General features: G+C 39.8%; 2 protein-coding genes across 6 annotated transcripts in view; one reads left to right on the forward strand and one right to left on the reverse strand.

Moving 5' to 3' along the window:
- The first annotated feature begins 2 nt into the window (after positions 1 to 2).
- On the forward strand, positions 3 to 23,419 carry itgbl1 (integrin, beta-like 1). Its single transcript, XM_037239257.1, has 11 exons — positions 3 to 334; positions 2,516 to 2,718; positions 10,665 to 10,811; positions 11,618 to 11,740; positions 11,911 to 12,051; positions 14,972 to 15,112; positions 15,270 to 15,416; positions 20,855 to 20,971; positions 22,097 to 22,243; positions 22,356 to 22,469; positions 22,897 to 23,419. The coding sequence occupies exons 1-11, from the start codon at positions 243 to 245 to the stop codon at positions 22,983 to 22,985; spliced, it is 1,461 nt and encodes a 486-aa protein (XP_037095152.1). The 5' UTR covers positions 3 to 242; the 3' UTR covers positions 22,986 to 23,419.
- Positions 23,197 to 27,071, reverse strand: part of fgf14 (fibroblast growth factor 14) — a 64,760-nt gene continuing 60,885 nt past the window's right edge. For all 5 annotated transcript variants that reach the window (XM_037239258.1, XM_037239261.1, XM_037239259.1 and 2 more), the window contains exon 5: positions 23,197 to 26,864. In XM_037239258.1, coding sequence (XP_037095153.1) covers positions 26,722 to 26,864 — 143 coding nt within the window. In that variant the 3' untranslated portion in view covers positions 23,197 to 26,721. The remainder of the gene's footprint in view (positions 26,865 to 27,071) is intronic.

The following is a 27,071-nucleotide window of genomic DNA, read 5'->3' on the forward strand; positions in this document are numbered from 1 at the left end:
GTTTCAGTTTGGCAGTTTTCCCCCGTGGAACTCTGGGCCAGAACTGCTGCGCCTGAGAGTCACAACTAATGAAAGGCACTTGTAAGAGAAGAAATCAGGCCAGCCTGCTGCTTTTTCTCTCCACCATTCGTTTTCTCTCCCCTCTTTTTTTTCTTCTTCTTCTTCCTGCAACTGTCAGCAAAGGGAGAGTGGGAAAATTCCTTCAAGCTACTTTAACTTCAGGTTAACTGTGGGATCTAAACATGCACACTGAAGTTTGGGTGCAGCCCGCGCTAGTGCCGCTGATTCTAATTCTGCTCTCTAGCGTGGAGGACACATTGTTACAGTCTGTGAGGTGAGTTTCTGCACAACTTCATGTAAAAATATGTTTTTCGTGTTTATTTTGGGGTGAGTTGAGGGTGCTGCGGGAAAGGAGGTGCCGAATATGCTGACATAGATAATGCAACATGCAGTGCAGAAAAGTTGACGATTCTGTTTGCACTTTTTGGTGTGTTGTCAACTCTGGAGTCTGACTTTTAAATGAGTCTTTGTGTAAGTTTTGTTATTTTTAATTCAAGCTGAAGACAGCCCTTCAAAAACATCAGATCATTTTAGATGCATACTACATTTATATGAATACATACTGTCGAGTTGGATTATCATGAATTAGTTTAAATGGTTAATTGTAATAACAAAAAACTTAATTCCAAGAAATCATTATATTTGTTGAATCGTATTTTGTTTCATTTTATTACAATTATTTGAGTAAAGAAAATTCAGAATACTTATGAAATTAAAATACATAGTAATCATATCTATAGTTTAGGTTAACATCTATTTTTATTTATACAATTATTTTGTCTCCACAAGCAAACTTAACCATGTGCATGCTATCACCATTCATATCAATGCAATTTTCATAATATTCAACGTAACGGGATGTAATATGAATTAAATAAACACTGATGGACACTTCATTAGGCAATCGTGCAATTTCATCAGAATGAATGTAACATTCAATAATGCTGGATTTCAATTGGAGTATTACCTTAACCATATGATCGCTATTTGTGGTTGTACTTTCCAGTACAGTATAATTCTGTAATTGGCTTTGCTGATTCTTTTGAATGGCGGAGAAAGAATCACAGGAATAAATGTTCAAACTGTGCATAACAATATAGTGGCTCAAACTGTCTTTTTCTAATCCAGTACTGTACATTTGATTACAGTTCATTCGATCTCTTAGAAGTGTTTGTTTTCAAACATTTACGTAGGATAATTCATTCATTCACTCGTTTGAACCACGTACTATACTCACGAGGGTCGCAGGATTGCTGGAGCCAATCACATCAGTCTTTGGGCAGTAGGCAAGGTACGCCCAATTGCAGGGCACATATAACAACCAATCATGCTCACAATCACACCGACGGACAATTCGGAGTGGTCAATGGGCCTACCATGCATGTTTTTGGAATGTAGGAGGAAATCAGAGCACCCCAGGAAACCCACGCAGGCATGGGGAGAACACACAAACTCCACACAGGAAGGCTAGAGCTGGAATTGAACCCTGCACCTCTGAACTGTGAGGCAGACGTGCTAATCAGTGCACCACCGTAATGTTGTGGCAACTTCCCTGCTGAATGAAAAGTTTGTTACAATTTGCATCATCTAGGTGTTGTTTTGGCCATTAATTGGTAAACCCTCACACATTACCCACGAGAAGCAGCCACAGCTTTCCATTGGTTTCTCCATTTTTTTTTTCTCAAAGAAGTATAACAATAGCTGCAGTGGGTGTGAGTCATCCATTAATGAAGGTCCTGCACTGCTAAAACAAAAGTGAAGTAGATGGAGGTGTAGTCTTGGCAACTAAAGGAGAACAAAGACTTTTAATTACAATCTTGGATGCATGTGACATCCAAAAGCGAGCAACCTGAAAAGAAAATCGGATAAATTCATCAGTTAAAGAATAGTATGCCCAGAATCTTAATTCGGCATCTTAACGAAACAATCCGGAGAACTGTATTCTTTTAATGTAGCTGCAACCTTTTCTGTCATACTATACGAACTTCCGCAAAGGCATGCTTGTGTGAGTTTGATGTGGAAGACCTGAATTGCGCAGCTGGTGGAGGACAGATGACTTCAATCATACTCTTGTTGACATTCACGCAAATAGCATTGAATAGATTCCATTACCTCAACCCCTGTTCATTGGCAGCAGAGTGTCGGACATTTGTGTAGCTGATGTGAGATAAATGACCCCAACCCTGGGTTACTATTAGTATAGTGGTTCATATAGTTGACTTGTGTATCTGGTGTGCGTTCAATTCTCATTACCGCAATTCCTGGTAAAGCAGTTGTCCACATGGTTTCATTTTTTTCTGGATCTTATGTGCAGACCTTCATCTTTGGTTGTTGGTAGCCTTCACATAACTGACTTGTGCAAATTGTTTTTTTTTGGTAGTGCAGTCATTCAAATAGCTGACTTACTTTTGTCTTTTGGAAGATAACCCTTGCTCTTTTCTGTTTTTTTTATTAGCCAGGTGGCCGGCGTGTGTCGACTCTCCTCTGAGTCTTCCCTGCGTCGCTGCCGGACACCCGATGGCAACATCTGCAGCGGGAGGGGCAAGTGCGACTGCGGAGTGTGCGTGTGCCAGGCGTCAGATCCAGAGAAATTCTATGGGCCTCGCTGCGAGTGCCATGACTGGGTCTGTGCCACACACAATGAAAAAAATTGTAATGGTGCGTACACAAAGCGGATGTCATGACATATGCAGCACAAGCTGATGATTCACTCAAGGTGTCAAAAGACATCCCAAAATAATTTCTGTATTTCTGCTACAACATAAGCAGCTTTTCCATTACTGCAGGGATGAGCAATATATTTTTGGTTGTTTTTGAGGGGAAATAATGGGGAACAACTTCCGTGGGCCAAGATGATTCGCCTTGATAATAACAGGCCATGTTGTTTCTGGTTGTGGCTCAGTTAAAAAAATAAAATAAAAAAATAAAGTATATTTGGTGCCTCAAAATTTTGAAGGTTGCAGTTTTCAGTTTGTTGATCGCTTTGTACTTTTTAGGATTCTGTGGAAGGAGGAACAGCTCAGTCATGAGTCATGTTGCAAAATTAGAAAATAGGCTGCTCTAACAAATGTGAAAAATGATGTGTTTGTTGGTGTTGTTTTCACTTAGCTGGCTACTTATTGATTCATAGCTATAGCCACAACATGTTAGAAATAGGTGAGACAGACTACCATTCTCACTATGAAAGAATAGAAAGGAACCAAGTCATTCATTTTCCAAGCTGCTTATCCTCACTGGGGTCGTGGGCGTGCTGGAGCTTATTCGAGCAGTCTAGGCGAAAGGCAGACTAAACCCTCAACTGGTCATGAGCCAATCACAGAGCAGAAATAGACAACCATACACACTTATGGACTATTTAGAGTTTTAAATTTACCTACCATGAATAATTTGGAAATATGGGAAGAAACTGAAGTACAAGGAGAATTTAAAGGCTGCACAGGAAGGCCGGGGGCCAGACTCGGACCTACAATCTCCACACTGTTGGGTCAATGTCTGAACCAGTCTTCCACTGTGCCGCATGGAAGGAAATAAACATCTCAACGAGTAATGTGAAAACATAAATTCATTCTATAAGAGTCAAGTGTGACCACATAATTGTCATGGGCTGCTCACATTGTAATCAATACTAATTGTAACATGTGATGTAAACATTGCACAATTGTGCTTTTGTGACATCCTACATTACGGGTGTCAAACTCAAGGCCTGGGGGCCAAACCCGGCCCGCCAGATAATTTTCTGAGGTCCATTCATGTCAGTACTAAAATTGCACATTGTCTTCACTTTAAAAAAAAATGCTTTAGATACAGCTAGCATTTTATTACCATTTATCTTTTTAAAATATTTGAACATTTTTTTACTTGTCTCAGATTTGAAAACTAGTTCTTCATCAATTTGTTGTGTAGTCTATACTGTATATAATATGAGGCATTCGTACATTTATTTGGTAACAGCATGAGTGGGTGTCTGTGTTCTGCAACTGACTAGGAGCCAAAGTCAACTGGGTTAGGCTCCAACTGCGCAAGACCCTGAACAGAATAAGTGGCCTCGGAAATGGATGGATGCACGATTGCACAGATGGTGCAAACTTACCTTTTACTAAGATTTCTGAAAGAATAAATGGGTGAGCTTGCATTGTATTTAGTTGTATAGGCCTGTATGTTTATTATACTACAGGTACTACATTCAGATGTCAAAAAGGTGCAGTTGCGTAGGGGAGCAGGTCAACAGTAATAGAGATATGAATAGGCGGTGGTTGCACGTGATGACTTTGGGAGTGATTTATTTGGCCAGACAACACGGCTGCCGCGAGAAGCTCATTATGGTTCAGCAGTCTGGAACAATGAGGCCCGACTTTTCGGCCCCCGATAATGGGCTTTCACTCACCGCTGCACTGCTTGGCATCTGAGGAGGGATGGTGTTTCACACCTTGACGCACAGTAACGCACCAAAACACACTGACATGTAAAGGATCGGGAAATAGCGCACCCACAGTACCATATACAAGTGAAATAGAAATATTATCAAAGCTGAACAGAGCAGAGCCAAGCTCTTTGCTTGTTGTTTAAAACTGGTTGCCTATTTCTCACCTTATCTCTGTTGCCCTTCAGTTTGGCGAGTGGCTCTTTAACGTTGAAGATTTTCAATTTGCCGATATTGCAAACTCTTCAAGATGAGTTATTTTCTTGAGTATATCGAGAGGATTGTACCTTCAAAGGCAGGGCTTTTGTTCCTTTTGTAGCTTTCAGTTGCAACTCCATAATGTCCTGCCTCTTTTGGTTTCAGTGCTTGAGGGTGTGTTTTTTTTGTTGTTCTGTAAAAAGCGGAGGTGGAGGAGGTATTATAAGGACGTATACTGTATGGCATTCCTTCACATGCAGAAATATCCATGTTCCATTTAACGAAGATGAGGGAATACTAGGGAAGATGAGAGAAATAAATAAATACTAGGGTCTCTGGCATTTCATTCACAGCAAAGAAAAAAATATGTTTTATAGAACGAAATGCACAATTCTCTTTCTTTTTTTCCATGTTATACTACTACTAATTATTATTATTATTATTATTATTTATGCACATATGTGTGTATTTTGTTTCTTTTTTCTTTAATGGGAGCTCACCCTTGGGAAACGTTCCTTTTCGCCAATGCTGTCAGGACATGACGTTTGTTGGTGTTTCTCATTTGATCTGAGGGAAAAAGAAATATGGTAAACAGTGTGAAAGAAAGAAAAGTCCGAGTGCACACAATTTCAGTGAGCACACGTAGGATTTTACAGCTGTGCTAGGGTGTGTTCCCTAATTTAGTGTCATACATTCCAATACAGTATTACATGATTTACTGTTGCCCCAAACATCCACTGTGCTTGTTAATTAAAATGAAAATTTAAGGTGTACCTCATTTCAGCAAATGTCAGGATTAACATTGAGCAGAGCAACATTATGGTACCCTTGACCAACATCTGCTCACCAAATGTGCGAAAATGTCCTATCATTCTATCCATGTTTTTTTCTATTCCCTCTCTTAATGTTAATCTCTTTATGATTTGAGCAGATTTTTTGCAAGTCACGGAATTTCCATAATGTCCTGCCGTACGGAAATTGTTTACAAATCCATCACAATAACATGAGAAGAGCAACTGAGGATTATTTCACATCTTTTTTGAATAACTTGTGGTGTTCAGGCTCAACGTGGCACTGGATTTAAAAAAAAAAAAAAATCTCTCCCTCCCTCCTCACTGAATAGCCACGTGAAGTCTGTTCCACTCTCTCCAACTTTGACTCACCATGCTGAGGAGTGTATTTTCCTCTGCTGTGTTTATATGGACAGAAAAATGGTTCTTCCTTGGCCTATATGCCCCAACAGTCAAAGGTTTCAATAAAATAGTTTAGGTATTTTAGCATCACTGTTGCTAACTCAATGCAATAAAAACATAACCCTGGCCTCACACTTGGTTGAGCTAAAGTAGAACTTTAGAGGCTGAGCCCAACTGCTCTCCGATCCAGAACTATCCTTATTGGTGCAACCTCTGTACTTTTTCTGGCTGGAGCCTCAGGGATTTCAGGCTTTGCTGCCAAGAGCAAGCGAGCATCGCACCCAAGGGCCAATGTGTCAACAGCAGTACACATCAAATGCCTCCAAATGTAGTACAGCAATTACATAACTGCAATTGGGTTTTGGAAGTACGATGCCAGATGGAATAATTTGCCATCATCACTCATCATGTTTCTCAAAGTGTGGTCCATAGACCAAGTAGTCTGTGACTAAGTCACTTGCAGTTTCAACTCCGGGAACTTTACATGAGAGTGAGTTTAGGCCCTGAGAACTATTGGGTAATTTATCAGGGCCAAAATATCCTGCAAAGAAGGTAGGGGGTAAGTACAAAAGAGGTCTAGGAACTTTTAGGGTGGGATTAGCAGCACCGAACATATCGAGCTGCATTTCCTTTTAGCAGTTTACAAATCCTGCAGTTAAAATGTTCTAGTCAGATACACACTGCTGACTCCCCTGCTAAGGTCCTTGGACTTCTGAAAAACTATTAGCCCCCAAGCAGGTCCTCCAATAGTTTTTAGTCCGAGGGTAAAGTTCCAGCTCTCTTGTATTGCCTGGAAGTAAAAGATTCCATAAAAGGTTCCTGGAATTACCGTATTTTCCGGACTATAAGGCGCACCTAAAAACCTAAAACTTTCTCAAAAGCCGACAGTGCGCCTTATATATCGACCAAATTCCTAAATTTAAACTGGCCCGAAGCATTGTGTCATGAAATCAATCATAAGAGGCCCGCTGAAGACTATGAATCATGAATCAAAAAGACTATGGATCATTATTTTGTGATTATAAAGTAATTTGTTGCGTCTGAAGTTGAAATAAAAAAGATAAAATGGAGAATGATTTGATTTGGATTAAAAATCTGACATGATGCATTTATGGTGCGCCTTATAGTCCGGTGCGCCTTATATAAGGACAACGTTTTAAATTGGGCCATTCATTGAAGGTGCGCCTTATAATCCGGTGCGCCTTATGGTCTGGAAAATACGGTAAGTGTAAATAACTAAATATGGAGCAAACCTTACTTTCAACCAGTACCACTACCATGTCCGCTGTGTACTGTTAGAGTAGTTGTCAGGCTTATTGTTTTCCATTATTTGGAGCTGGAACATTAGTTGTTCTTTTACTTCAAATACATATTTTACATTTATATGTTTTTACTTGAGACATTGTAAGCGAGCCAGTCGCTGTGCAGTGAGTCACCTAATGAGTCCAATGTGGGCTGTTGGGAGGAAAAACGCCAGTCAATTCTTGACAGTCCACGTTACGCCACTAACACTTTCTGCGGCTGAGACAAGTGGCAGAACATCCTGTCTGTTTTGAAACATAATAAGCCAAAAGGAGAGTGTTTCTTTTACAGGATGGCACTTACAAATATGAGTGTCTGCTGTTGATTTTTTTCTTTGTGGTCTGTCAACATGAGATGACTTCCTCTCACCCTCGAACACCCACAAGGAGAGCGATAATTAGTCACAGAAAAGTGCAATTGAGCAAATTAAGTGGATATGTAATATCCACAGTACTGTATTATGCAAAATGATTGGACCGCCACTAGTTTTTTCACAGCAGTTATTTTGACGTAGGAGGACAATACTTGTTAGAAAGTTAGTTATAGAGCACAGGAGTCAAACTCAAGGCCCGGGGGCCAGATACGGCCCGCCACATCATTTTATGTGGCCCGCGAAGACAAATTGTGCATCAAATTCGTGTGTCATTACTAGAATTGCAAATTGTCTTCACTTCTAATAGTATTTTTTTTTTTAAATATTTCACCTGTATTTAATAATCGATGAATTTGAAAGATATAATTTAGAAATTAAAAAAATGAACAAGGAATTCCATTTGATTAATATCAGTCAATTAATACCAATCCAGTATAATTGACTATGTAGTCATTTACAATAAGTCATTTTAACCGCATAAGGGAAATCTAATAATCTGTTGAATGTAACAAACTATTGCACGCATTACATCAGCATTATTAAATGTTCTGAGTGCCATTCTTAAGTTGTATTTTGTCATTAAGTAAGATTGTATGAGTCACCGACCTCTCCTTGTTCACTACGTCGCCAGTTAGAAACATCTCTATCCTAATTGGTTGTATCCAAGGATTGCTCAGAACCTGATTGGCTGGTTAACACTGAGTGAGTGTGAAAATGTTTGTCTGTGTGTAGTAGCGTGGGAAGCAACATTCCAAAGACAGAGTGAATTACGAGGAAGGGTCAAGTTTGAACAAGACACGAACGTTTCCACAAACAAACTTTCAATCAGATAAAGTGGTTGTCACCCTCCTATTTATCACAGACAATTATACAACACTGTCGACACAAGACGGATGGACAAACATAAATAAATCGATTCATTCAAAACATGAATACATTCAATTCTGATCTGAGAAATGTATCAAAGCAGGTGATAAAACTGTAAAAGCATGTTTTTGCATATATGCATGCATTTTGTGTATATAGAGAAAAACATTTATCATACATATGATTAAGAAGTGTCTGGTCGTATGTGGCTGGTCACACTTATTGTGTTCACCTCCACCCATTCCTGCGATAGATAGATAGATCTACTTTCATTTGTCAAATTCTCAAAGGTGTACGCAGCGATAATGAGGATGGATGGGGGACAAGTCTGCTAATGATTGATGGACAGCCCTTGAGAAGGACACTGCATTTACATGATGAATGAATCGGGAGGATGATTGAGTGTGACGAACAGGGGCCCCTTGTCGCCAATTGTAAATAGAGCATTATTTCGATTCTGCCATTTTGAGTGGTGGCCGCATCAGCTATGTCGCAGCGGCTTTGCCAGAATCGGCACTTACAATTCAACTGTCAATGATCATTTCAAAGTCAGCATCTTTATATTGTATTATTGAAAGTGGGAACCGAGTCAAACGTTGTTTTTTTGTCAGAATAATGTTCTATCCTGCCGAATTAGTCAAAATACGGTATTTTGATTGTCCTTGTGGACGCCTTGGGTTGTTTTCTAGGTTTTATTTTCTTTAAGGCACATAATTGGGAGAAACTAGAGGTTTGATAATGACTCAAGTGGAAACATCAGGATTTGTGTTTTTTAATTAACAAACTACTGTCTAGTTTTTGGAAAATGACAGCTGGATGTTTGGAAGAGATGTTTGGAACCACAGCTTGCATTCTTGGGCAGATTTATGATTTGATTGGTACTCAAGCACTGCAGAGATAAATTTTGTACGAGACTATCATTTGCAGTCTTGGTTGAAAGATTATGACTCAAATGTCTACAGTGATGCGTTTTAGTGTTATGTATGCATGTCTGCCAATTTATTGCTCCTGACAAATGTTGTAAAATAGGAATTGATGGATGGACTACTTGCATAGTGGGGTGGGGAAACAGTCCCTTGGTGATTTGACAATCGAAAAACGATAATTAGTTTTCTCCAATCAGTCATTTTTTGTACTGCTTGTCCACATTAGGGTCGTACTGTAGCGGTGCTAGAGCCAGCTACTAAGAATGAAATTAGATACCAAAAGCAAAATGCTTCCATCATGATGGCTAATAGAGAAAATGAAAAGCTTAAAACAATTGTACCTTTTATTCTTGTACTTTGTCTATTAGATAGTTGTCAGGCTCTTTTCTGCTTCATGCCGAATGATGCTCAGAGTAGAAACACGACTGCACAATTTGCATTCTTGGACAAGAAGAACCATTCTCTCGTGATTAGACTGCCAAAAATAAAAAAATGATTTTGGCTAACAAAAGTAAAACGATGCAATGACTTTGAGTTGTTTTGTAGGCTATTTCTTGGTTCATGGATAACGACACAGGATATGAGATACGGACTGTTTGCATTCTGGGGTGGGCGGAATGATTCCATCCTGATTTGAGAGAATAAATTCCTTTTGAAAGAAAATGAAAATAATTGTGTTGAACCAAATTTGTTTGTTTTTCCATTTGATAGTTATCAGGATTTTTTCTTTTTCGTGGAGAATGACATTAGAAATGACTGCACCATTTGCATTCTGGGGAAGTAGGGAGCAGTTCAATGGTGACTGGAATGGCAAGAGACATTTGTTTCTCTAACAAAAGTGAAAAGCTCATGGAGCAGTGTGTTTGTGTAATATAGGTAGAATACTTTCTTGTTTATAGAGAACAATATATGAAACAAGGAATAACACACTGGATGCCACCATTTGCATTCTGGCCTGGTGAGGAAGCTTTCGTTGTGACAAGTCTAGTTCTCGAGTTCACTGAAACTGACGTAAAACGTTAGGAATTTGCACATTGGACCTAACCATTTTTGTTGCAGAGTGCTCGAAACTATTGTGGTGAACATTTTAGCCACTCCAGTACATTAACTAACAAATATTGGCAAAATAATAACTCAATATGGTCCTCTCTTGTCAGAGTTAATAACATTTACATGCTATTAATGTGTTACTTAAGGAGGCCCCTCGACCTCCTCCTGCAAACCCACAACAACACCCCTCCTTATATCCTGGGCTTTGCGGTCCATTTTTAACCACAGCATTTTGGCATAATAAACAGCATGCAGTGTGTGCCATTTCCCTTCAGATCACGGATATTGCGACTGCGGGAAGTGCGAGTGTGACGACGGCTGGTTTGGGGAGGCCTGCCAATTCCAAGAGGAGTGTAAGCTTTCTGCAAAGAAGAGCAAGGAGCAGTGCAGAAACCCTCAAGGGGTGGTATGCTCCAACAGAGGTACAGTGTTGCATTTAGTGATAAATTATTCATTATTCAAATTAATATTAAGATTAAGAATGAGGTGGCAGAGTTAAAGCATCAATTGATGCCTGTGTTTATCTTCAAGTGACTCACCAAACAAACAAACAAAGAAACATTTGTAATTGCAGTCATAATGGGATACTGATTATTCATTTATTATCAAATGGTTCAAACCTCTTGGTAACAATTTAGTAAGACTTCATATGAAAGGTAAAGCAATACATATTAGATAATTGACACTATTTGGGGATAATTGAAAAAGCTTTATACTCGTAAGTCAAGAAATTCAATGGAAATATTTGATATCCTCTCGGCAGGACATGAGTGGTCTTAAGGAGAAGATATTCTTTTTGTCCAGCAGTACATGGATCTGCCTGTCATCTGCATAGCAATGGAAGGAAATGCCATGTCTTTGTAGGATGGAACCGAGGGACAGTAAATACAATAAAAACAGCAAGGGCCCCAAAATAGACCCCAGTGGAACACCATGCAACAGAGGGACAGAGCGGGACTCAAAACAACCTAGGCTAACACAAAAAGTTCTGCAAGGAAAATATGATCTCAACCACTTTAGAGCGCCACAAGGGATATTAACCTAAAGCCGAAAACGAGTTAGCAGAATATTGTGGTCCACCGTATTGGACACTGCAGTTACATCCAACAAGACTAGGCACACAGTGTATGGTCGCAATTGGGTGTTGGAAACATAATATGGTGTCTGAATTTTCTCCCTTACTCTTTCCGTGGCATTAACTTGACTGAAACTTTTTTTTTTTGTAAAGGGACTTGCAACTGCGGTAGCTGCATGTGTAAAAATGAAGACAACAAAGGCCTGGTGACGGGAACCTTCTGCGAGTGTGACGACAGCGAGTGTCTGGATGAGGAGACTGGTGAAGTGTGTGGAGGTATGTGCCAAAATTTCCATGTGGAGAAATATAATATTGTATTCTGACACCAACGTTATTTAAAGATTAAAAAAAAAATCATCTCATGTTTTGATAAATATTGCCAGAGTGTCAATATCCTCAATATGAGTGACCTCATCAGATTGTTGCATGATGCACTGTGCTTCCAGGCCACGGCCAGTGTTACTGTGGAAACTGTTACTGTGCTGCTGGTTGGCATGGAGACAAATGTGAATTCCAGTGTGACATCAGCCCATGGGAGAGCAAACGCAGATGCTCATCTCAAGACGGCAAAATCTGCAACAACCGAGGTCTGTTCTTGCGCTTTGAAGCCACAGGGCAACTCCAGTGATTGGGATTTCTTTTTAAATCATTTATTCAGCCTATAAAATGTTACTAGAATGTCACTGTACAGTATGTACGACAGAATAAAATTAAGGAAATAATGAATAATTAATGCTAACAGTCACCATATATACTCTAACAAATAGCAAAAAAATAAGTATATATATATATATATATTTGTAAGTTAAGTAAGTAATAAGTTGAAAATTCTACCATTGCTCATGATCCTCTACATTTCCAACCGACCTTTTTTCTTTCTTTAGACAATTAGTTATAGAGGACTACTGAACTGTGTTTTTAGACAGAGCCCCTTTGCAGATCTCCTATTTCTGCCTAATTTAACAAGCGACACAACACTGTCTGTGTGCACGGAGTGGAAGGCCTTCATGATGTAGCAGTAGAGACAGAGGGCAAAGGCCAGACAGAATTTACAAGCATTAAAAGCAACGAGCCGGTGACTGGAGGTTTGGGATTTTAGGTTCATGTTGAACAAAGTTTGAAACTTTCTATGGTTGCATAAAGTATTTTGTGTAAAATGGATGGAAAGGAAAGAGGAAATCAGACAGGCTGCTTGGATTGCAAAGCTCTAGAAAATGATTTGAATTTTTTTTAGCGAAGTTGGGGAATATTTTAAGTATTAAAATTCATTCAGGGTCCCACACAACTATGAAACCTTTTAGTCCGACAAATGAAAAATTCAACACTATATTCAACACCCCTATAAGCCCCATCCTTTATTTTGTAAACAGCTAGTTTAGTCTTGTTTATTCCAATAATGTCCCAAAGAAACTTTTAGAATTCAAAAATTTTTGCAACAGCAATAACAGTGTACAGTGATGTATCGGGGAGGATGAGGGTCAGGATAGTTATTTGGGACAGGTTAGTCAGAAGATTTGTGGGAGAGATTGGGAAGGTGAGGTGTGAAAAGTAAGGATATATTGGGGGGGATTGGGGATAATGGGGTTTGTCAAAAAGGTCATCAGGGAAGCAAGATGATGTCAACCCGGACCATTTGGAGGTTACTTGGGGGAGGATAAGTGCGATTATCGTGGAAGGCGGGAGGGTCTCTCGGAAGAATATGGGCTCAATTTGGTGTGTGGGAAGTCATCTACAAGGATGGATGGACTTCAAACGCAATTACACTTCAGAACAATATTTCTTCACATAGAGGCCTATGCTGGAATTGACTCCTGACCCCAATTTATTGCCATATACGTCATCCTTTTCAATAAATAAATGCCAAAGTCAAAATAGTAGCTTGATTTATTTCATTGTACTGGCAACATTACTCAGTGTCCAATGACTGATGTGTTTGTAGACTTCACCCGCAGAGAATATGTGGTAGAACTAATGTTTACAGTGAAGAATAAAACAAAAAGAATTTCAACTTCACTTTAAACTAGTGTCTGCGCGTGTGGGAAATTAAAGAATGATCTGATGTCTGAGTCAGTGATGGTGTAACACGGGTGTCAAACTCGTTTTTTTCACGGGCCGCATTTTAGTCATAGCTTCTTTCGGAGGGCCATTATGACTGTCAACCCAAATAAATGTATGAGCACCTCATATTATATACAGTAAAAGCTACAAAACAAACTGACAAATAACTCGTTTTCAAATCAGACGAGTAAAAACTGGTCAAATATTTTAAAAAAATTATATTAAAAGTAAAGACAATTTGTAATTCTAGTAATGACACGAATTTGATGCACAATTTGTCTTTGCGGGCCACATAAAATGATGTGGGGGGCCGTATCTGGCCCCTGGGCCTTGAGTTTGACACCTGTGGTGTAACAGTTCATTTACCTGACTTCCGTGCAGTTCTACAGGGTAGGAAAATATAAGGAATCACCTCATAATAAGTAGGATGTCCGGTTCTCTGTTGGTGAGAAAAATAAATGAGAACATACAGTGTTTGTAATTTACATATTCATTAAAAGGTATTTGTAGTAATAAGCAAATATATTGTACATAGTCTATATTGCATCAACCTACGTCGATGTTTTTTTGTTGATAATTTCTCTTTAGATACTTCACAGTAACCTTCATCTCCCCCGTGTGAAAAGCTTGACTGACAAGAGACAGAGTAGCACCTCCATCCCCCTCGCTAATAATACCCTAACTGGCATGCTGTCAAACTGCTCACAGCTCGATGGTGGCGCTTTGGGCTAAATGCATGCATTAATGTCCAGCAACTGTTCACAACTGTCTCTATAGGAGGACTGAGTGCAAAAAAAAACAAATAGTCAAACTCTGTGCTGGAAATAGAGGCGTGGATGTTGTATGTCTCTATCCTGTGACATGAAGGTAGATGGCTTTCATTATGGTGGTGTGAAGGGAGTTGGGGTGGGGGGTTGAACCCTAACCAGAGGGCCAGATTCATGCCTAAGGGCTCACCAGCTGGCACACTTCCCCCGGGCTTAGTCATGCTCTGACAACCAGTCAGACCACGGGATGCTGCTGAGCCAATGCTGTGATTCTACTACATACTGTCCAACTCATGACAACTTGCTGTATTAAAATATTTTAAAAAGTATTATATTTATTCCTGTCCCTTAGAGGACAGAACCAGACCACACACATGCAGGTAGGAAAGAAGACTCACCAAAGGTCACCAAGAGGTCAGCAAAGAATGTAGCATCACTTGAGCTGGGGCAGCAAGGATGATATCTTGCTCAAGCGTTCAATGACCAACTAGGGAGTAAAAGCAAAAAAGAAACACTCAAGGAAAAGAAATAATTAAGTACAATGCAGTTAATTTCCCATCACTGAGGACAAAATGAAGAATTTGCAAACCATTTCAGTTGATCCCCCCCAGCAATTCTAATTACAAATGTAACCTCATCGGAACTGCAAATTAAATTTTGTGCACGTGTGTATGTGTGTTAGGCACCTGTGTTTGTGGGGAGTGCAGCTGTTATGATGTGGATCCCTCTGGTGATTGGGGGGATATTCATGGCAACACCTGCGAGTGTGACGAGAGGAACTGCCACGCCACCTATGACCGATACACCGATGACTTCTGCTCAGGTAACATGATCCGTCATTGGGCTAATTAAAAAATGAATAAATAAATAAAGGGAAAGTGACAAAAGTGTCAGAAATGACAAACTAGCTTCAATTTACTGGTAGCAGGTCATGGCAACTGTATCAGGGTGTTTGATGCGGCTCCCCTCCCTTCCTCCAGGTCACGGACAGTGTCACTGTGGCAGGTGTGACTGCAAGGATGGCTGGGCTGGAAAGAAGTGCGAGCATCCACTCTCCTGCTCCATGTCTCTGGAGAGCAGCCTGAAGAAGTGCAGGGGAACGTCCAGACTGCCCTGCTTTGGACGAGGTACACCCGCTTCCTTCCACCCTGGCGCGCCTGTTGCCATGGTAACCCCCTGCGCTCAGCACTCACCTCCCTCTGTAAAAGTGGGTCATTTCTAGTGCCTATTTTGAATAGAGCTAACCACAACAAAGAATACCAACTATTGCACCTCTCTGACAATGTCAATCCAAACAGGGCATTACAACCATCATTATTGATATTCTATTCTATTGGATGTCTTCAGAGTAGGATCACTGTACCTACGTATGGAGAAGCCTCAAAGGACCACATGAGTATCTTTGATTTTTTTAAGCAGCTCACCAGTGATGGGACATTGCGGTTTTCTTGGAATGTGATAGAGATTTAAAGAAATGCATCATATATTTTTTTATATTTGCACTGAAATAAATATTGTATTTACTCAATTTTATTTAATCTCATTGCACAAAATAAAAGCATTTGGATCCAAATATATATTTTTAAATAACTAGTAGTTTACTCATTCACATGCTTTTTAGTTTGTGCAACTAATCGATGAAATATAATTGAAATAAATTCAATTTTTTTCAGTGTTTCCTATTTTAAGATTGTAGATAATAATAATGTGAGAAATAATTAACATGACCAGTGTCTTAACATAATTGAACATAACGATATCAACAAAGGTTTATGTTTTTTAAATAATAATACGAATATAATGATAATATATTATGTAACATAAAGTATATATTTAGTAATATTTCAGAATTAAGGATTTGGTTCAGCAACTACAGGTGAGGTTTATTTTGTGAATGTGAATTACACAGAAATAAATTACAATACAAAATCTGCATTGCAGAACCTTTTATAGGTCAAACTTAAAACCCAAAAATATCTCAAAACATGCTGTGCTAGAAAAAAAAGTTACTTTTTTTTTCATCAGCACCATATATACATCTGGGAACACGATAAGACACCTCTGATTAAAATGTGTTGACCAATGCTTTTAGTTATATAATTCGAGCTTTTTGAACAAATTTGTTCTATCAGAAGTGTATACCACATTAACCCGGTACATGAGAGAGAGCTGTTATTTTCCAAAAGGTTCATGACCCCTGCTTCAGAATGAACTGTATCTAATAAAGTTGGGGCGTTTGCTATAGTAACAGCAAAGTTACAGTGAACAGGTGGTGGGTTCATTTGTGTGATTTATGACGCTGTATGATTCATTAGCAGCCCTGCTGGACAGCAGAAGCCCGTTGTCTTGCATCCCCTAAAACCACTAAAGTCTGACTTACAATTGGATACGTGCTGGAAAGTCGCGCTACCACAGCAGATGTGCAGCTTGCATCTTCTCGGTGGACCTTTGTGGCCTGTTGATTGATGACAGTCGGTTAAGCAAGTGGCAGGACAGACGTGACAAGGAGACACTAACAAATTGATTTTTTTTCTTTTTTTTTTTAATCTAGCACATTTCAGCAACAAGCACGGAGATGTAAAATCATTGTTTTTTTAGACAAGCTGAAGTCATAATATATAATAATCATACTTAAGAGTCTAAATCATTTCCTAATTGAGGGAATGATTTCCAATTTGTTGCTATTGTGACCCTGGAAAATTACACTAATGGTTTGTTGATTTTGGAACTTTAGTGGTCAAGAATATTTTAGTGGACACCTTCTTGGACACCGCTCATTTTGTGCTAACGGATTTTTGTACAAAAAGTTAAAGTTGTATGCATTCAATTCTAGTAAACATACCTACCCAAGAAAGCTTCAAAATCATGCTAATGGGTTATAGAATGGAGAATAACATTACTTGTCATTTTTTTGCAACATAGAGAACAAAATTTCTGCAACCAACAACCTTGGGAACTCAATGGAAGGATGGTGGATCTGTGAAGATGTCCAATTCAGTGCTAATCCAAACTAGGATTGTCACCCTTGGTGAACGTCAACAACATGCCATTGAAGCTTCCATTGCTTCCAGACATTGGTTTGATGTGTCCAGTCAACCCCCCACTTGAACATAATGAAACAGAAGAGAGGAACATGTGACAGCAGACTTAATTAACTCCAACACCTCCAGCGGTGCCTTTAAATTATCTCCACAAGCTGCAATAAAATGGAGCTTTAAACCAGAACAATGAAGCCTCGTTAAAAATGTCAGCACTGCTCATTCATTGGCTGCTGGCATCTGTTTAATAATTAATAACCTGTATCCCTTACTTTTGAAGTCCATCAGTGTTCAAACCAAACACTAAAACCTGTTTAAAGTATTAAGATTTAAAAGCAAGCCCTGGAGACTAGAAATAAGCAACTGAGAACTGACTTTGTTGCAAACACACTGGCTTCAGCTACAAAAGCTGCAAGAAATTCAGTGAAGGGAAGTCAGGCAGCAGAGAATAGGAGGCATGAATAGCGGGTGCAGATGGCAACTTGAGCGGAGAAAAACCCTGAAGTGTAAACCAGCCGCTTGAAGGCTTTTTTATTCTTCTCCCTGAGACACATTCTTTCCAACATGTGGTATTTCCTCTGGGAACCACCTGCTTTTATCATTGGGATTCCTTTCCCAAGTGATGGTAAAACGATGAACGGGTACAGTCTCGTATCTGGCATTTGACGTCCAGAGAAAGGTCAAAGTTAAAGAGGGTCACTGTAGTTTATTTTGTGAGGCGATGCTTAACTGGAAGGCAGACTCTGAGTGACATTTTCGATATGATTTCCCTTCCCGCTTCGCCTCGCACAGACAGTACGTGTCATCCCGATGACTTGTCACTTGACTGGTCTCTAGTTGGTACTACCGTACTTTCCGGATTATAAGGCGAACCTTCAATGAATGGCCCATTTTAAAACTTTGTCCTTATATAAGGCACCATTAATGCATCACGTCAGATTTTTAATCCAAATCAAATCATTCTTCATTTTATCTTTTTTATTTCAACTTCAGATGCAACAAATTACTTTATAATCACAAAATAATGATCCATAGCCTTTTTGATTCATGATTCATAGTTTTCAACGTGCCACTTATGATTGATTTGCTTTGGGTCAGTTTAAATTTAGGAATTTGGTCCATATATAAGGCACACCGGACTATAAGGCGCACCGGACTATAAAGCGCACTGTCGGCTTTTGAGAAAATTTTAGGTTTTTAGGTGCGCCTTATACTTCGGAAAATACGGTACTAGTACACTCACGTTGAAACAATGCTGATGATCACCGACTAACATCTTGGATTGGTTTAAAATAATGTCCCTTCTGTGGGAGCAAATTACATTTTAGTTTCCAAATAAAGAGAATGGCAAATCTTGCATGTCCTCCATTGTTGATTATTAGGTGGCCTTCCTCTTTTCATTGGCACTGTGGCTAAAAGGTCTTCAGAATCCGTAAAATGCCTCGTTTTTTCCTTCACTCAGTCTCTGCAAGATGCACTATGCTGCCCAGTGACTCAGCCTGCTGCCACACTCTCAAAATTGCAAAATTTAATTTGCTACGCCCTCAAACACTTTCAATGGTGTGCATCTGCAGGGTTAGCCATGAAAACTCAGACAAATTTGTCTCTTGGCAAGCATGTGCCTATGTGACTTTTTCACAAAATGTGATAAGCGGAACCACTCCCACACACACAGACACACACACTGACGCACGTACACAGAGACTCTCTCTTTCCAGGTGTGAATGGTTCAACAGGCGGATATAATCGATAAGGCAAGGGTGTTATGACATCAGTGGTTACCAGGGTAACTGACTCTCTTGCACAGATGGTGCCATGCTCTATAGTTCTCTGCGTATGTGTGTGTTTGGACGTGTATGTACTTGCACAACTCAAAAATGTTTACCCAGTTCCATGGCGGAAACCTTTAAGCAGCAAATAAAGTTTCAGAAATAGGAGTACATTTTATAATATGATCATATGTACCGTAATTTTCGGACTATAAGTCGCACCGGAGTATAAGTCGCACCAGCCATAAAATGCCCAAAAAAGTGAAAAAAAACATATATGTATGTAAGTCGCTCCTGAGTATAAGTCGCCCCCCCACCCAAACTATGAAAAAAACCGCGACTTATAGTCCGAAAATTACGGTACATTACTTCTAAAAAGAGCTTGCGTGCTAAGTGTGGTGCTCCCATAAATATAAATACGTAGTGTGCTGTCTCCTATTGTACGCTCTATTGCTCCTTTATTGGGTACATTTGGTCAACTGCTAAACTACTGAATGTCAAGTCAACCAATCATGCAGCATTATTGTCTATAGCAGGGTGTCAAACTCATTTTTGTTGCGGGCCACTACATAGTTGTGGTTTCCCTAGAATTGGAAGTCCCCTCATATTATGACATACACACAACAGAATCCAGTAATAAAAAGTTTAACAATTTTCTCATTTATTTTGTAAGTGGCATTGTAACAAAAATGTGTCTCACTGTTATTAAAAGGAAGACAATGTAGACCACAGGTGTCAAACTCAAAGCCCGGGGGCCAGATACGGCCCGCCACATCATTTTATGTGGCCCGCAAAGACAAATTGTGCATCAAATTCGTGTCATTACTAGAATTGCAAATTGTCTTCACTTTTTTTTTTTTAATATTTGACCAGTTTTTACTGGTCTGATTTGAAAACGAGTTATTTGTCAGTTTGTTTTGTAGCTTTTAGTGTATATAATATGAGGTGCTCATACATTTAGTATTTGGGTTGACAGTCATAATGGCCCTCCGAGAGAAGCTATGACTACAATGCGGCCCGCGAAAAAAATGAGTTAGACACCCCTGATATTTTAACAGGAAACATTGAGTTGACACACATAATTTGCCTTTGCAGGATACATCAAATTATGTGGCCGTGTGTGGCCCTCGGGTCTCGGGTTTGACACCTGTGACCGTAAAATGAAAATGCCGTGCAACTGAATAGGCTTTGACGGTGTCACGTTTATTGTTTTCAATGATTTTGATGACATGTCGTAGCCCAAAATGAATGACAAATAGCTGTATGTTTTTCTTTAGCAAAAATGAAGGGTGAGTTTTCTGTTATGTCCATGTTTTGCACTGGTTAAATTATTTGACGCGTCTGTGACAAATGTGCTAAATAATACAGTTTGCTTTCATCATTGAATTTCAGATGATAAATATTTATAGCATGCAATTTCAAAACAAATAATCGACCGAATCATCAAACTCATTGCGTGTGAGGCGTTCTGTGTTGGTCATCTCAATTTCTCAAGTACACCACACACTATGAGCAGTAAATAACATGCTAATTTTCTCCTCATCAGATGTATTTATCGTGTCCCCACCATTTCATTTCATTCCAAAGTCAATAACCAGAGCACTACTTGCCAAGCTTTTCATCCTTGCAAAACCTTTCTGTCATCTTTACTTATTCTTTGCAACTCTGCTACACAAGTGTTAAGTGCAAACACATGCTACCCACACTTAAGACACAAAAGATGTGAACACACCATTTTTGTCCGTGTTTTTTTTGTAGGTCAGTGTCAGTGTGGACAATGTACTTGTCACCCACCTGGGGACAGTCGAGTTCATGGCAAGAACTGCGAGTGCGACGACCGGCAGTGCGAGGACCTCTCTGGCGAGGTTTGCGGGGGTGAGTGCACATGCACACAAAATTACAAAAAGACTCTTATCAAGTGCAAAGAAACGGCAAGAATCGAAAGAGATTTGTCAGGACTCATAAGTGGTGCAGCTTTTTGGAACCCAAACACAACATTGTGGCGTGACCACATGACAATTTACTGTTATGAATCACAAATAAAGTCACAAATAATTGTCTTTGTCCAGGGGAAAACAAAGGGAGGTGTCTTTGGACATTTTTTTATGCAAGTCGGGAACTAATTGAACTAAGAGGGTGCTTCCATCAATGACTCTTTTTCTGTGCCTTGACTGATTGAAGTAGCCATGCGTGGACGGCAATTTCCGCAAAATGAAACTGCTCGCTGCTTTTATTTTCAGAAAATCACATGGTGTTCACAGACACAGCATCAGCCACTAAAATGTCAGACTGACATAAAGGAGTGCCATGTACAGTTCAAATTGGGGCAGCTGTAAAGATGCTTTTTTTTCCATGTGCGTCTTTGTCACTTAGTAAGTTGTTAGGTTGCATTTAGAATCATCTTGCCTTTAGGAAATAATATAAATAGAAAAGGCCCTTCCCTGTGTCAAGATTATTTATTATCCATCGGAACATGACTTACCGTATTTTCCGGACTATCAGGCGCACCTTCAATGAATGGCCCATTTTAAAACTTTGTCCTTATATAAGGCGCACCAGACTATAAGGCGCATCATTAATGCATCATGTCAGATTTTTAATCCAAATCAAATCATTCTCCATTTTATCTTTTTTATTTCAACTTCAGATGCAACAAATTACTTTATAATCACAAAATAATGATCCATAGTCTTTTTGATTCATGATTCATAGTCTTCAGCGGGCCACTTATGATTGATTTGCTTTGGGTCAGTTTAAATTTAGGAATTTGGTCCATATATAAGGCGCACCGGACGACTTTTGAGGAAATGCTAGGTTTTTAGGTGCGCCTTATAGTCCGGAAAATACGGTAAGTACAATTTTAACATTTTCGCCTGTCATCTAGGTCGAATGGATTGCAGAAGTAACTGAGAACTGTAGCCAAATTGTGAATTCTATTTATTGCCTCATTCAGAATGATGTCTCCTATAGACCAAAGGCCCTTTTAATTTCCGCCACCAGGTCATGGTTACTGCTCGTGCGGACGCTGTATCTGCGAGGAGGGTTGGTTTGGCAAGCAGTGCCGCTTCCCCAGGTCATGTGACCTAACTGACACACAAAGCAAGGAGCAGTGCGAGACGGCCGATGGAGTTCTGTGCAGTGGCAAAGGTAACTCATGAATGTTAAAACTAATTTGAATATTTTATATCATTTATTATAATGCTGCAATCGAAACTGTGTGTAAGTCATGTATCTAAGAATATGGTCCTGTAAAATCCAGGTTCCTGTCACTGTGGCCAGTGTATCTGTTCTACCAAGGACTGGTGGGTGTCCGGAGAGTATTGCGAGTGTGACGACAGAGAGTGTGACAAACATGATGACCTTGTTTGCACAGGTACACCAGTTGAACACAAATTTTGTTGGATTTCATACAAAACGTGCTTTGTGTGTATTATGGACGTTTTCTACTGAACGGAATCAAGCTACTAAGCTTAACATAGCTTGTAATTTTCCTTTGGCAAAAGGAGGTTCTAAGTACATTTTTAGGTACTTTTGTCGTAAAGATAAGAGCTGGTCGCAATTTTTGGTGGTCACACCTCAAACCAAGCTTGAATTCTAATCAGGATGAAGACACTTGCAGAATATGGTGAATTTTTAAATCTTGAAAAACCCTGAAAATAGTGATTTGTTTGACCCAATAATGACAACTACGCATAAAAGCCAGCCCAAGTGATTCTCCCAGAGAGTGTCAAGGTGTGAAAAGAGGTACCTTGTTAAAAAGTCCTTGTCATTCACAGCTTTTTCTTTCTACGTCATTGCAGGAAATGGACTGTGCAACTGCGGCACCTGCGAGTGCTGGGATGGCTGGACTGGGAACGCTTGCGAAATCTGGGTGGGGGCCGAGTACTGAGACCCCAAGGGCGACAATGGAGAACCAAACCTTAGAGAAGCAAAACATGGACTTGTTTTTATTTCTTGTATTGTACTGGCTACAAACTATTATTTGTAAAATTGGATTTTGATATATAAACATCTATTTGTGTTTCTTTATGACATAAATGCAAAATTGGACGCGAGTTGACAAATTAACACAAACGAACCAATGGAGGCAGAGAGTAGGCGTTGTTTGAGCGTTTTTATTTCTTTCGTTTTTTTTTTAAATAAAACATTAAATGCGTCGCATGAAACGACATCTTGCATGAAAAACAATGCAAAGAAGATCTTAAACATACATACATGGTTACAAATTTGGTTTATAACATGACATAACTCCAAATGGGCATACTTGCAATGGTATATAGTATTATATATTTGTTTTTAAAAAATAAATCATCTCAATAGTGACTCTTTCTTTAGCTTTCCCTAAAAGAACAAGACTCAGACTTCCAGGTGTGGATATTTCTCACTGACTTGGGAGAAATTGAAGGGACGTACATGCGCTATATGCACTAAAGTAATGGGACATGTGGCCATTGAACTGGAAGTGAAAATGGAAGTAAATATAAATTTGGTCCCCCTTTTGTATCTTCAACAGGTGCGAATCCTCATCCATTCAGGGGAGCATTTATGAGTTTAATGGGGCTTAGGTCAGGTTCCTAAGAGGCAGGGTGATTACATAATTATTTAAGCGGTGTTTTCTAACCCTTTTGTCCGTAAAGTGCCACACTTGAGAAAGGGGACCAATCAGAATTTTTTTTCCCTGTTTTTTTTTTTTTTTTTTAAATGATTAGGTCACACTGAAAGGAAAGACACTGAGCATAAAGTTGTAAAATTATGTTCATCTTTTTCTTTTCAGTGTGTTCCTAATACTCTTTTATAATCGCAGTAACATATTTGCTACCTCTCCCAGGTCCAAAAATATACTGCACACTCTATTGCACATTACATAGTAAAATTACAGCACTCGCTCACATAAATATTTAATGTGTTGTATGCGTGTACATCAAACAAACTGTACAGTGTCGACAAACCCTTTGCATATATGTCTTTTTTTTTTTTTTAATGTAGCGATACATACCAACAGTTGGTGATAGACATATCCTACGTTACATGCAGTTCGTCGACACCTCTCTCCACCATGCAAAAAAATGGGACAAAATGATCATAAACAAGAACGTGCAAGTACAGTACGCCGAACAAAATGAAGTTTGACATCACACACAACCCATATGAGAAATATGCGAGAACTGAAAGAGGCTAAGTGAATCTAAACACATTTTAACATGGGAGCCATTTACAAATTTGAAAATTGCCATGGACTTGCCATTGAAGTTGAATTGAAGGGAGCTGGACTTTGATTGTTTCAAAGTTGAATAGAAGTCCCGAACAATAACCAAGAAGAAGTCATTTATTTTCCAAGTCTAATAGAAGGCAACTGGACTGTCTTGTCGATGTGTTAGTAGAATTGAACTAGACTTGCTTTTGATTGTTTCAAAGTTGTATAGAATTCAAAGCGTCAATTTGCTTTCAAAGTTTAATAGAAAGCAACTCGACTTTGTCAATGTTTCAATTGATCCAGGTTAACAATCGAGCAATTTATTTAGAAGAAGCAGAAGGGAACAGAAGGTGTTGTTGAACAGCCGATACTTTGTCTAGTTGAACGGTAGTCCAGTTCAACAAGAAAAAGGTCTAGTTGTCTTTAAGTGTTGTAGGAGGCAACTAAAATTCTTCTAAAAGTCCAGTTACCTTCTCTTCAAATATGTGGATTGCCATGACCTGGATAACGGAGAATTTACACAGACAAATGCATTTACAATGCTTTCCAGCTCTTGCATCTATTCATACTAACAAATCAAAACTCATGTCCTCGGCCGGTCATATTTTATTAAGATAAATGTAAAAATGTGACATTTCTCAACCAAGTCGGAAAAGCCCAATCAAAGCGATGACAAATGTCAAAGATTGGTCATCATTTGCTAACAGTCATGACGAGAGTAACAATGTGAAAGTGCAGAATAGCTTGTGAGGGTGCCGTAGCCTGCAACATGCCCATGTCAAGTCCTACACTATGTATATCCCGACACCTCTGAAAGTACATGCACGTGACTAATTGAGGGTAGACAAACCTGCAAAAATGACATCAAGTTAAGACTTTTCAAAGGAGTAGGAGAGCAGGGCGGCGGTCACGCAAAGATCTCAGGAGGGTTCAGAAACCAAAAGCTATCACAGTGAAAGCGTTGATGAGTTAAGAGGACTTTTCCCAGAATCTTCCTCGTAGGTGTTTGGGGTGGGGGAGCCTTTGGTCATTTCAGAGTGAGCAGGGTGAGTCTCGCTATGCTAACAATGCTACGTGTCCTGTAAATGGATGGGTGGGTGTTTGGGTGGGCGAGGCACCTTTGGCCCAGTGGGGACTGGGAACCGGTTTTTGTATGCCGGTAAAATCGAGTTTGAAAACAGGCACGTGATATGCCAGAATGATCAGTACTGGACTCTGCATGCTGAGCTAGGACACGATTCCTCTTGAATAATAACCTACTTTGTTTAAAAACGTCTTTTGAGTATACCACCCCCCCCTTCCCCCCATACTTTTATATTATACAATGAAAATGGTACAATATATATTACGTTGTTGCAAGAGAGAGACAGAACACAAGATCAACCTTGCCCATGCTTTAATCGGTAGATGCAGCTGGTAAATGTTGAAAGTGTTGTGGATGCTGCCGCTGAAGGGCTGCCTGCCTATGTCGTACAGTTTATCTCGGCAAAGAGTCTCGAGCCTAAGACCTTCAAGAAGCCGTCAACGGAGGCCCACAAGGCCGAGAGATATTCCTACAGCCCGCGCTTGGTAATAAACTTCAAGAAAAATAGATTTACCAGAGAAGGCGGAGGGCTGAACTAAAGCTTGGTGGGACTTGTGTGATATGTAGACAGCATTCTCGTACGCCGCTTTCCCCACCCACATCCCTTTTTGCAAATGTGTTCATGGAGAGCCCCGTTGCACTGATTGTTGCAGTGGTGGCAACTAGCACTCCATCACTGACTGCAGGTGCTGGAAGGTAAATGAAAAAGCAATATTCGATCATTTTTGTATGCCTGTATGCAGTTGGTTGCGTGTGTTTCTGGGGCCAAAGTGGAAAGTTTGTGACTGGTTCTAGAAAAGGGAAGAGAGGAAGGAGAATATACTTATTAAAAAATAGAGGACAGTCGTCCACATATTTATTCTATCTATACAGCCGCTATCCCAGAACATAGCTGGTGAACCGTGGTATAGAAAATAAGTCTTCCTCTGCAATAGGGCATCAAAGAAGGGAACAAGGTGTTTGTTTTTTTTTCCTTAGTTTTTTTTTTCTATGAACCCTCAGCAAGCAAAGTGGCTGTAAAACAAACCACAACCTCACAGTTGCAGAGGAATTTTTAAAGGCATTCCAGGATCAGAGAGGTCAGTTATTGTCCTCCTGTACTGGGGGGGAAAATACCCCACCACCCTCCCAGGACCCTCCCCCAGACTCAACCTAAAAATCCCTCCACCAGACAGCTGGAATAAAGGGTGAGGACAAGGCAGAGACAAAGTTGGAGGAGCGGGAGAAGAAACGGAGGAAAGGTTCGCCCGGATCCACCGAGGAAAGACGCTCCAGCGAGGGGGAAAAGGCCTTCCGCCATCACCCCGGCACACAGCAAACAGTCAAGGGGGGTGAGGTGGGGCGTGGCTATGTGGCGGGCTTGTCGGGCTTGCTTACAGGTTTACCTCCGTTCATCACCACAGGCTCACTTGTGCTTTTACTTGCCGGGACCGCCACTTTGGGCACCGTCTCTCCAACGTCGTGCAGGGATGGCTCTCGGTACATTGCAACTGGGGACGTGTGGAGAGATTGCATACCGTTAGTTCATTTGTCAATCAAACACAACTAAAATTAAAAGGAGAAAATTGTTGTCACATTCATTTTTGTGCAACTAGAATCCAGACCCCAAGTCGTAATGCCATATGTGATAACAGAAATATGCCTCCATATTTGAACAGGTTAAACCCTCATCTGTCCCTCATGATATTAGAAAATCT

This window comes from Syngnathus acus, chromosome 21 (assembly GCF_901709675.1).
Source record: "Syngnathus acus chromosome 21, fSynAcu1.2, whole genome shotgun sequence".
NCBI lineage: Eukaryota > Metazoa > Chordata > Actinopteri > Syngnathiformes > Syngnathidae > Syngnathus > Syngnathus acus.